The sequence below is a fragment of the Mus caroli genome, chromosome 3, assembly GCF_900094665.2.
Source record: "Mus caroli chromosome 3, CAROLI_EIJ_v1.1, whole genome shotgun sequence".
NCBI classification, from domain to species: Eukaryota; Metazoa; Chordata; class Mammalia; order Rodentia; family Muridae; genus Mus; species Mus caroli.
This window is the reverse complement of record NC_034572.1, coordinates 63180122-63191094: the sequence shown is the minus strand read 5'-3', so window position 1 is coordinate 63191094 and position 10973 is coordinate 63180122. Positions and strand designations below refer to the sequence as shown.

The 10973-nt window shown below is 41.1% G+C and overlaps 1 protein-coding gene across 1 annotated transcript in view; it reads right to left on the bottom strand.

Annotated features, from left to right (window-relative positions):
- Positions 1-9989, bottom strand: part of Nmd3 (NMD3 ribosome export adaptor) — a 27122-nt gene extending 17133 nt beyond the window's left edge. The window contains exons 1-7 of the mRNA XM_021157850.2: positions 9893-9989; positions 9549-9606; positions 7452-7586; positions 5399-5495; positions 2441-2521; positions 1315-1443; positions 219-309 (exon numbers count right to left, since the gene is read on the bottom strand). Of these exons, the coding sequence (XP_021013509.1) occupies positions 219-309; positions 1315-1443; positions 2441-2521; positions 5399-5495; positions 7452-7586; positions 9549-9592 (577 nt within the window). The 5' untranslated portion in view covers positions 9593-9606; positions 9893-9989. The remainder of the gene's footprint in view (positions 1-218; positions 310-1314; positions 1444-2440; positions 2522-5398; positions 5496-7451; positions 7587-9548; positions 9607-9892) is intronic.
- Between the last annotated feature and the right edge of the window lie 984 nt (positions 9990-10973).

Here is a 10973-nt window from a genome sequence, read left to right as displayed (position 1 = left end):
TGTAGACCAGGCTGGCCTCGAACTCAGAAATCCACCTGCCTCTGCCTCCCGAGTGCTGGGATTAAAGGCATGCTCCACCACGCCTGGCATACGTTGCTTTCTTCTTATACATACATTTGTATGAATTTTTTAATCATCTCAACTTCTGAGAAAGATAACTTTGAATAATTGAAAGAAAATTTTGATACTGTTTCAAATTCTTTTAAATTTGAACTCACCATGAATCTCCTTGATACGCAGTGTATTCTGATGCATTCCATATTTTAAAATCAACTGTTCCAGATAGTAGAATGTTTTCTTGTGTAGAGTCTAAATATCCATGCATTATAGAGTCAATAAATGCCAAAAAATACATTTAGAAATAAAGTATAAATACATACATCATCTACAGATATAGAGCTCTGATTTTTCAAACAAAAAAAATCCTTTAAAAATTAACTAGAACATAAAATAATAATGTATGTCTCAAGTTGAATGCTCCAGGAACCTAGACTCCGGTTATGCATAAAGGACTTAGGGAACTGAGAACATGTTATCAGCTACTGAAAATGGTCAGTGACCACATGAAGCTCAAGAAGGATGACCAAAGAGTGGATACCTCAGTCCTTCTTAGAAGGGGAAACAAAATAATCACAGGAGCAAACATGGAGACAAAGTGTGGAGCAGAGACTGAAGGAAAGGCCATCCAGAGACTGCCCCCCTTCACCCCCTCACCCCCGATCCAGTCACTAAACCCAGATGCTATTGTGGATGCCAATAAGTGCTTGCTGACAGGAGCCTGATAAAACTATTACCTGAGTCTAACAAATGTAGGGGCAGATGCTTGCAGCCAACTATTGGACTGAGCATGGGGTCCCCAATGGAGGAGTTAAAGAAGGGACTGAAGGAGCTGAAGGGGTTTCCAAGCCCATAGGAAGAACAACAATATCAGCCAACCAGAGCCCCCCAGAGCTCCCAGGGACTAAACCACCAACCAAAGAGTACACATGGAGGAACCCGTGGCTCCAGCCGCATATGTAGCAGAGGATGGTGTTGTTGGGCATCAATGTGGGGAGAGGGAGGCCCTTGGTCCTGTGAAGGCTCGATGCCCCAGCCAGGGTGGGAGGGGCACCCTCACAGAAGCAGGGGACGGGGGAATGGGATGGGGGGTTCTTCAGTGGAAACTGAAAAAGGGGATAACATTTGAAATGTAAATAAAGAAAATAACCCCCCCAAAAATCAATCAATCAATCAATAAAATATATTAAAAAAAAAAGAAAATGGACAGTGATGAAATTTAAGACTCAGGATTCACTCATCATCTTTTTTTAATACCTTCTGCCTGACTTGGATCACAGCCTTCCAGAAATCCTTAGCTTCCACTCTATGGCAGTCTCCACACATTTGGGACTGAACAACATAATCCACCACAAATACTTGCTGCAGGATAGCACCATTCATCACCTGGAAAAGAAGGCAATTGCACTCCTTCACTCCTAGTTGTTCAATAGTGAATATTCTAATTTAAAAAAATTAGTAATTTAAATGTTTTCTATGAATGCATTAAGGACATCAATAAGTCAAAGTTAAAATTATAAAACTAAGTACACTACATTTGGGGGGGAGGGTGCACAACCAAGAATTAAATATGGGACCTTATGCACGCTGATCAAGCTCTCTACCCCTGAGCCATGTCCTTCAGTGGTTACACTGTTTTAAGAAAGGGACATGTGAAATCCAAAGATTAGATTATATTTTTAAGTTTACCTCATGAAAATGTGATTGTGAACATATTCTCTTAATAATGTGGAGGTAGGAATGTGGTTTGATTGTACAGTGCTTGTCCCTAGTGCTTGACGCCTTGAGTTTGATTCTCACCACCACACAAAGCCAGGCATGCTGGCACACACCTATAATTCCAACACTTGGGAAATAGAAGCAGGATGATCAAAAATTCAAAATCACTCTTGATTACTTACTGAGTTGAGAACTAAACCTAAAAACATTTTTCAGTTGTATACACTGATATGATATATATGTATACATGTATGCCTATGTGGCACACAAAGAATTCACTTTCAGAAGAGCATATGGGTGATAAAAACAACCAAGCGTAAGCATGGTGGTACATACACCTTTTTTCCAGCACTCAGAAGTAAAAGCAGGAGATCTCTGAATTCCAAACCAGCCTAGTCTACTAAGCTCTAGGCCACCAAGTACTAACTACCTAGTGAGAACCTATCTTAAACACTTTATTTAAAGAGACTATTGAACACACCAATTCTGAGCAATTGTAGCTACTAGTCACCTAATCATGTCAGAAGACCAAAAGATAACAAAAGACTAAGACTTAGATTGTATTCTTCCTTTTAAGCCATTTAGTCCATAAAATAATTTAACCCTAGTCCCTCGTTCTCACTATGTGCACTTTAACCATGTTTAGAAAAAGTGAGCAGCTTACCTCTTTCTGAATTGTCAATTTAACTTTAAGTCTCTTGGAATGGGGCTCAGTCCAAACAAAGCCTGCATCAACAAGCCGAACCTTCAATAGGGGAAAAAAAGAAATATAAGTCCCCACCAGAGAGGTGGAAAGATGACTGAATACCTCATTAACAAGCAGACTCTCATCAGAGATGCTTAAACCAGCAGCCAATGGGAATAGATGTAGAGACCCACAGTCAAACATTAGGCAGAGAGCACACTAAAATTGGAGCTCTACCAGGTCCTTCCCATGAAGCTCAGGGAACCCCCTGGAAAGGGGTGGGGGACTGTAGGAGCCAGAGGTAAGACACCAGAACATGGCCCACAGAATCAACTGAGCAAGCTCACAGGGGCTCACACAGACTGAAGCAGCAATCATGGAGCCTGCATGGGACTACATGGGGCTGCACTAGGTCCTATGCATATATCTTATATAGCTTGGTGTTTTTGTGGGACTTCTAACAGTAGGAGTATGAAGTGTTTTGTCTGTTCTTGGGGCCCTTTTCCTCCTAATGGGTTACTTTGCCCAGCCTTGAGGGAGATATATGCCTAGTATTACTGTATCTTGTTATTCTATTCCATGTTCAGCTGACATCCATGGGAAGCCTGATCTTTTCTGAAAGGAAATGGAGGAGTGGATCTGGGGAAAGGGGGAGGTGGCAGAGGAAATTGGGAGGAGTAGAAAGTGGGGAAATTTCTGTCAGGATGTATTTTATGAAAGAATTTAAAAAAAAGGAAAAAAATTAAATAGACTCATAAGATCTTTGAAGGAACATGTGATTAACATCATTGCAATCCATCACTATAAAAAAGAAAAAAGGTTTACCACTAAAACCATGGCAACAATAGCAGCAAATGAAAGGGCAACCCAATGACTGTGCTATTAAATTGAGCAAGAATTAAAAGTAGCTTTCAGAGGGGGGAAATTTATTTAAAGAAAAAAAAAAGTATTCCTCTTCAAACAGAAATTTACTTCTTCGTAAGAAAATGAATTGGTGCCTTTATTACCCAAAAGCAACCTCACAAACATAAGCTTCTACTCAAGTTAATATCTTTCTACATTAGTCTGTGGCTTCTTTATTTTTCCCTTTAAAGAATGAACATTTAAGGGAGAAATGACTCAGTGGTTACAAGCACTGGCTGTTCTTTCAGAGGACCTGGGTTCAATTCCCAACACCTACATGGCAGCTCACATCTGTCTGTAACTCTAGTTCCAGAGGATCTGAAACTTTCACACAGACATACATGCAGGTAAAACATCAATGACCATTAAAAAAAATTTACAGAATGAGTTTCAGGGTGTCTGTGTGTAGGGGGATGAACATTCTTTTGGGAAATGTCCATATACTGACTACATAATTTTAATACTTCTAGATCAGGAGCTAAAAACAGCTTGCTATTCTTGATACACTGAACATAATGCAGTAAGGCTAGAATGAAAACTTTAAAACAAAGAAACAGAGAGAAAAAGAATGGAGGCTTTGTAATAATCAAAGTAGGAACCCGAACTAAGAGGAACCAGAAATAAGCAAAGCAAGAGCTACTTAAAAGATAATTCTATAGGATTTAATTTAATACCTATATATTAGAAAGAGGACGAGAACACACACTAGTACAATACCCAAGTAGCAAGCTTTAACAGCTAGATATTACAATTTTTTTACATAAATAAACAACAGATTTAATGGACAAAGAGCCCTTCCTGGCATCTATGACATACATTAAGTAGACAGTTTGATACTGGTCTGAAGGTACACAGAAAAATCTATTAAGTAATACACTGAAAAGTGTGAGCAAGCAGATTATAACTATACCAGATACTATCTAGTGATAGCAAGACTAGCCAAGGCAAATGCAGTACTCAAGAATAAAACCCAACTAGTATGACTGAGTGAGCTACAGCAAAGTCCAGTTGTCAAGAAATTAAATCAGAATGACAAGCAGTTCCTAACCACCCTCTTTCCCCTACCCCCCAGTGTACCCCTCTCTGCCTCCAGTTAGTAAGTATCTGCAGGAGTTAGGTGGAAATGTACAAATGTACACAGCACTAAATAAGTCTGCCTTCTCTCCAAAAGCCTCTAACCTCCATCTGCAGGAATGTAGAGACCTTGACATCCACTTCAGCATTCCCTTAAGAGGCTCAGCACACTTGTTCTTAGAGAAGCCATTGTCAACTTTGTCCTTTAACGTAATTCCAGATACCTGAGTCTCCCTCTCATTTCCTACAATCCAATTCCCATATGGTTCTTCAGTCTCTTCTGTACCCACTTAACATTTTGAAATCCTAAAATTCTTTTACTATGCTCTCTACTTACAACAACAACAACGGTCAATGGAGCATTCTTTTCCCTTTCTAGTCATCCTAACTACTGCTTCACTCCAGGCAATTAAAAAGTCCAAGGGCAAGATGAATCAATAACTTGAAAGATTTCAGAACTAAAAAATAATATTGAAGGCTCAGTGGGTGAGAGCACTTGCTGTTCTTCTAGGGCACCCACAAATCAGATCACAACCATCTGTAACTCCAGTTCCAGAGGACCCAACACCCTCTTCTGACTTCCAAAGGTACTGCATATACATAATATACAGACATATACATAGGCAAAGCATCCATAGAAATAAAAATTTTAAATCTCAACAAATTTTTCTAATAAAATAAAAATACTACCCCTCAACAAAGGTCAATATAAAAAGTAAGAGTGTGTGTTTGTGTATTAAAATATTGTGTGGGACTAGCAAAATGGTTCAGTGGTAGAATATCTGACAATTTATGGCAAAGACACTTGGTTCAATTTCCAGCCTCAAAAAACAAAAGGAAAAGAACATAAGAGAAAAAAACAAACAACAGCCACCATAATAAAGCAAAACCCACAGCAAAGGATTTTCTGAAAATGAGTGTTTCAGTGAAAAAGTACAGCAATATTAACTACTGACCTACCTTACTCAGAGGAGCTTTAATTTTTTTCAAACACAAAGCAAGAAGTTCTCTGGACTCTAAAGCACACTGTACCCATGATGCTGGTGGCTGAAAATATCTGAAAGAAGATAACATTCTAAAGTTTGCCGCTTTTCAGGAAAAAACAGGAATTTCCATTAGTAGACAGAAGTGATACTGATTATTAAACAGGAGTAATACTCAAAGCTACTCTAAAGCTTTAACCCATGAGGCCAGTGTCTTTAGTTCAAAACTAATATTCTAATATTTGGAGAAAGCCAATCTGAGATATGTTATGTATTTTGTCATTTCAATTATTAAAAATAGAAGTTAAGAGAGCACTGACAGAGAGCTATGAAGATGGCTCAAAGAGTAAAAGGGCTTGCTACCAGGACTGACAACCTGAGATCACACGGTAAAAGGAGAGAACCAACCCTATGAATCGTCCTGTGACCGCCATATGCATAGTGTGGCCTAGTGCACACACATACCAAATAAATGCATACATGTTAAAAATAAATAAATAAAATATCCCAGTAAGGAGGGTTGGAGAGATGGCTCGGTAGTTAAGGGAGCTCAAGTGGGGTTCCTAGCACTCACAAATGCCTGGAACTCTAGCTCCAAGGGGATTCAATGCCTCCGGCCTTTAGGGACACCAGACGTGTACACAGCTACACATAAATGACTTTTTTTTTTTTAAATTCCAGTAAAGACGGCAATATTTCCAAAATTTCTTTGAAGGTACACTGACCAACAGGTAAGAATTATCTTAAATGACTCTAAAATTATTTATTTTATTCTTCTAAAATGTTTACGAAACATTTACAAAAACAGGAATATTAGTACACACAGAAATGTGTATCAAAAGTTCAGTCATCAAGTTTCATTTCAATTTTTAAGCTGAAAACACAAGTTTTCAAAATAAGCCTCAGTAAGTCAAGCACAGTGGTACACGCCTTTAATCCCAGCACTTGGGAAGCAGAGACAAACTGAGTTCCAGGTCAACCTGGTCTACAGAGCAAGATAAGGGCCAGGATTGTCAGGGCTACAGAGAAATTTTATCTTGAAAAAACAAAATTAATTAAACCTCATTATAGTAAAATACAAATCCTTTCTGTAAATTATGAATTTTTTTAACCCAGTCTTCCAAGGTCCAGTACACAGTAGTTATTAACAATGTCTGTTAAATACTTTCACCTGAATTATGTAATGCTTTCTTGCCATGGTATTAAATGGTTAAACACTTTAATTTTCCTGTTTCAAGGTTCAATAAAAACCATTTGTTTATAAGTATTTTCAAAGGATGTTTCAAATACTATTTATCATCTAATAAAAACCCTTCATTCTCATGAGAAAATTGAGACTCAGAAACTGTATCTAAGCATGACAGAAAACTAGTTTGATAGAAACTTCTAATATTTTGGGGGTCCTGCTTCTTTGTCTAGTACTTTTAAAACTTCACCATGTATTTAATAATAAATATTTACAACAGACCAAAAACCTCATACTTACCAGGCTCACACACTGTAAACTCCCTAAAATAGTACACTAAATTCATGGGCTTATTTATATATGTGCAGAGATTTGGGGAAATACATTTTGAATTCTTACAGAGGTCCACAGACAATTTCCACATACACAAAGCAAATGCTAAACCTATCTTGGAAGTCACAGGCATATAATTTTTATATTCACTGACAAGGTTTAAGTCTCTCACTAGACATATGGATAAATGTAAACAGCTTGTGCCAACAACTAAAGGAACGAAACTGAAGAAAGAATGCAACATCAGCTCTCAGAAGTCGTCTTCTACTGTCAGATTCAGTATCTCACTTTTATACAAATATTTTTTTCTATCCTTACCAGATTAGTAGGACAGTAGAAAGCACAGTATAAATCTGCAAATTATTATATCCTTGGTAACATCAACTAGGTAAAAATTAACACTCAACAGCACGTTTCATTCCGTATACTTCAGAGTAATCTCAGCCTAACACAGTGGCTCTCTGTATGAAGACCAACTTAAGGAAGCTAAACAAGTAGTAATGTACTGTACCTCTGACATTGTTTGCAGAAAGAAATGGAGACCTGCTTTGGAACACCTTGGCTGATGTCCACTTTACTTCGTAAGCAGGCCACACAAATATTGGCAGGATTTGGACTAATTGGGACACCACATTCACAGCACAAGCTTGAGAAAATAAAGCACAGATTTTTCCAATTAGATTTTATACATTTACTAGTCAAAACCAAAACAAAACAAACAAAAAAACCCCTACCAAGCCAAAGCCTTCAAGATTCTACTGTTAGCCGGGCGTGGTAGCCCACGCCTTTGATCCCAGCACCAGCACTTGGGAGGCAGAGGCAAGTGGATTTCTGAGTTCAAGGCCAGCCTGGTCTACAGAGTGAGTTCCAGGACAGCCAGGGCTATACAGAGAAACCCTGTCTTGAAAAAACAAAAAACAAAACAAAAAACAACAACAAAAAAAGATTCTACTGTTTAAGGGGGGGGGGGGCACTCAATGGGTCAAAGTGCTTCCAGCTCTTATAGCAAACAGGGGTCAATTTTCAGCACACAAGAGGCAGCTCACAACCATCTGTAAGTCTAGTTCCAGGAGAGTCTACCACTCTTCTGATGTCCATGGCCTCTTACATGCACTTAGCACACATACACTCACACATAAAATAAGTTGATTTGTTTTTAAAAGACAAGTGGGGTGGGGGGTGGGGGGAATCTCTTTCATCTTAACAACCAGGAAGCAGGGCACACAGATCTGGGAGTCTCACGCCAGCCAGAGCTTCATGAGAGCCTGTCTTGAAGAGGTGAAAAGGGCAGAAAAAGGCAATCTTAAAGACAGAGTGAAGAAGAATCCTGGAACATCGGCAAAAATCAAAGGGCCACAATTCTGAAAATGCTTAAAGACGGCACTGTGCGACTTTGCCATGCTAATGAACTTCATGCAATGATAGAAATGTCCTAGTCCCTCATCTCTTCTTTAAAATTGGAAAACTAAAAAAAAAAAAAGGAAATTAGCAATGCAAATAGTCTAACATCAATAGCAAACACTAATGTGCACTCCAATTCAACAATATAAACAAAAGACAGCCAAGTGTGATGGTGCAGACCTTTACCCAGCACTTGGGAGGCAGAGGCAGAGGCAGGCAGATCTCTCTATGAGTTCCTGGTAAGCAGGACTTAACACGGTAAGACTGTCTCAAAAGCAAAAATAAACAACAAAGAGAAACAAACAATATATGTAAGATCGGTTTCTCTTGCATCTGACTGGCCTAGTGGGTGCCCCCTTTGTGCTAACACAGGCCCCCGTTACAGGGACCCACAATGAACAGTAAAGGAAAATGTACATATTACATGAAAACAGAAAGGAGATTACTAAGGGAAGGGATCTGTGAGGGGGCAGGAGGGTTAAGGAAGATCAATGGTAGGGTAAATATGAACGCTGTACAATGTTAAATATGCGGACCCTCATATATACATGAAAATATAACGAACCCCTGTATTTTATGTTACAAAGTAATTTTTAAAAGGAGAAATAGACAAAAATACAGGACAAGAAGAGCACCTATGCCTACTGATGCTCTAAGCTACAGGACTATAACCCTATAGTGTACTGGAAGCAGAAAAATTTTGTGAAGCAGACCTGACATAATCTCAGCACTTGGGAGGCTAAGGCTGAAGGGACAAGGCTCTCAAGGTCAGCCTTGGCTACAGAGTGAATTCCAGGGCCAACCTAACAGGGCTGGCTCCAACGAAAGCAGATTTCAACGAAACAGCAGAAAAAGTCCGTGAACCTCCGCCACCGTGGCCCACGGCTGCCCAAAGGAAACTAAGATAATCTTCCAGTGGTGGCCACTAGCTGCACGTGGGCACCGCATACCATGTGGCCAGCACGACAGAGGAGCCGGGTGACAACCGTACACGTCCACTCGTGCCCCTCTAGGAGAACGTCTTCTCAAAGCACTCATTTTTGTCTACACCGGACTTAAAATGGGGTAGACTTCCTATGCGATCAAGACCCAACCGTTTTCTCCCACCGAGAAAAGAACCTCTCCTGCTAGCGTTAACCGTTTTCTCGGTAAATATTTAACAATCTGCAGGCGTCAAGGGATCGATCAGGGCGGGCTCGCAACTCACATGTGTCCCGGGCTGTGCTCAATGGACTCTGCCATGTACTCCATGGTTTGCGCGCGACCTATCAAGGGGAGGGAAGGACCGGTGAGACTTGGATCCATCAGGTCGAGTCTCCTGAGTTCGGGGACAGACATGCGTACGGCACACAAGCCCGGGGGTCGCGAGCCGCCGCCCCGCACGGCCCTTCCGCCCTCCACCGCGCCGCGGCCCCGCATGCGGCCGGCCTCGGCCCCACACCCACGCCCCGGCGCCCATGCGGGCCGCTCGCAGCCGGGGTACAGGGCCCGGCCCGCTCCCTCGTCTGGCAGCTGCTGGCGCAGGAGCCGGGTCTCCCACCCAGAACCTACCAGCAGCTCCGTGACAGAGCGAAATACACTAACAGCCGGCAACCCGCCGGCCGGGACGCACTACCGGCTACCTCAGCCGCACTACACGCCTACGAAGATCTCGCGATAGGAAAACCGGAAATCCCGCGTTCTGAAGGGTGCGGGCGCAGGGGACGGGTGGGCGGAGTCAAAGAATACACGCGTAGCAAGGGGCGGGGCCATGGAGTGAGTGGGTGGGGTTATGGGAGACCCGACGAGCTGAGCAGGCTTGGGACAGTGATTACAGCAGTTTGGTGTCTGTGATAGGCTCACCGTTCCACCCGCCCCCGTAGCTTTAAAAAGCTCTCCTCAGCTCCTGTGGCTCAGCAGTTAAAAGCAGTTGTTCTTACAAAGGACCTGGATTCGATTCCCAGCACTCACACGGTGGGCTCACTGGCATCTAGAGTTCCATTTGGAGAGTATCTGCCGCCCTCTTAACTCTGAGGCCACCAACCACAAACTTGGTGCATATATATTCATGCGGGCCAAACACTCAAATACATAAAATAAATGGATCTTTCTAAAGAAACATGGCCACTGTAAATGTCACCATGGACAACCTAAGAGTATCAAATCGCTGTTTACTAAACAGTTGATGGAAAAAGAAAAAGAAAAGAAAAACTGAAAACTCTCTATTATATTGCAAACGCTGTACTTTTAATGGTAAGCAGAAAAAATAAAATGTTTTTCATTAAAGAAAATTATTATTCTTAAAGAAATCATCTGAAACATATTTTTCTCAGAAGTGGATTCACAAAATAGATGAAAACAGGTAAATCCGCAATTGTAACAGAAACTGATGTCAAAAGGAAGACCCTAGCATTTCTAAGGTCCAAGAGGTGTCAGACGCCCGGGAGCTGGAGTTACAGGTGGTTTTAAACTGAAGAAGTATTAAAAAAGTATAGCAAAGTAAAAACAAAATTCAAGGCTTTTGGGCCCAGGCTTGGGAGTGTAGCCTTTGTGGCTTAGTGCTCCAGGTGCTGGTCATAAAACAGATAGCGACATTCCTCCACCTACCCTCTTCCTGGGTTCAATTCAAAGAATGGCACCCTGACCATTACTG